Here is a 1,321-nt window from a genome sequence, read left to right as displayed (position 1 = left end):
TTTTGGGGCAAAAATAACATTATCGAATTCTTCAATTCATATTCTAAAAATCACCCTTCAAAGAGAAAGCGATTCAACGGCAGGAGTTCTCTAAATTAAAATCCAACTGAAACTGACAAACAAGAACACATACATAAGAGTAACAAGAAGAAAAATCCCAACTTCCTCACCGGCGGCAGCACCCCATCTGCTCCATCAACCTCCTAACCTTCGCATGCTTCGCCGCCCACTGCTCCACAAGCTTCTGCTCCTTCGCCTCCGCATCCCTCCTCAAAACCATCAACTGCTCCTTATACTCGGCATCTATCCGCTCCAAAGCCACCGCTTGCTCTTCCCTCAGCTTCTTCACTTTCGCTTCAACTTCCTCCATCGTCTCCCTTTTCCGGCAAGCCTTCTCGGCTTCGAGCTGCTGTTCGACTCTCCGGAGATGCCACGCCGCTTCCTTTTTGTGAGCAGCCAACGCGCCGTGCTTCTCTTCGAGATCCCGGCAGCATTCTGCGAGATCAAAGGCGGCACCTTTTTCGATGTGGAGGCGAGGAGAAGATGCTGAAGGTGCGGCGGTCGAAGGGGAGAGGGTGAGGGTGACGGAAGGAGAGGAAAGCCATGGCGGAAGGGGTGGAGCTGCCATGAAAATGAAGAAATGAAGAGTTGATGGTTAGAGAAAATAGAAGAGGTGGGGGGATTGAGAAAAGGGAAAAAGAAAAAACTCAAAAAGGCGGGCCTTTTAGATCTCGTAAGGTCTTTTCGAGGTCTGACTCGCCTGCGGCGGGAGAGAGACGCATCGCTGCCGCTGGGAACACGGGGGTGAGGACTCGATTGTGTGCCCAGCCATGTGGCGCTGGGCCACAGGAACGCTGCCGGGTTGCGTTAAGCGGAAGATAGGCACTAACTGTACAAGAGAATATGAAACACTTGATCAAAATAAGTCTTATTCATTACCATTAGTCTTATTTGAAAAAGTGAATTTTATTATTATTATTATTATATTTATTTCATGATGAATATTATTATGTGCTAGAAAATTTATCAATATAGAATTTATATTTTATGTGTTAGCTTTAGAAAAGATTTAGCACATATAGATAAAATGTTGTAGAAAATAGCAGGAATCGGAGTACAATTATTCACTTTCTATTGAAATCAGATTTTAATGTTTTGATTTCTAAATAAACCAAATAATTATTATTTTAATAATATAAATTTTATATTTAAATATAATTAAACTGGTTAATTAATTCTTTTAAGAAATAAATTGTTCTTTTTAATAATATAAATTTTATAATTTAAGTTGTAAAGTATTTGTTATATGTAAATCATATAA

The 1,321-nt window shown here is 40.7% G+C and overlaps 1 protein-coding gene across 1 annotated transcript; it reads right to left on the bottom strand.

The window, feature by feature from the left end:
• Positions 1 to 910, bottom strand: LOC110103635 (protein rough sheath 2 homolog). Its single transcript, XM_020832427.2, has one exon. The coding sequence runs from the start codon at positions 626 to 628 to the stop codon at positions 167 to 169; it is 462 nt and encodes a 153-aa protein (XP_020688086.1). The 5' UTR covers positions 629 to 910; the 3' UTR covers positions 1 to 166.
• Positions 911 to 1,321: the final 411 nt, after the last annotated feature.

The sequence above is a fragment of the Dendrobium catenatum genome, unplaced genomic scaffold (assembly GCF_001605985.2).
Source record: "Dendrobium catenatum unplaced genomic scaffold, ASM160598v2 fragScaff_scaffold_1395, whole genome shotgun sequence".
NCBI lineage: Eukaryota > Viridiplantae > Streptophyta > Magnoliopsida > Asparagales > Orchidaceae > Dendrobium > Dendrobium catenatum.
The sequence above is the reverse complement of the archived record's forward strand: the minus strand, read 5'-3'. Positions and strand labels throughout refer to the sequence as shown.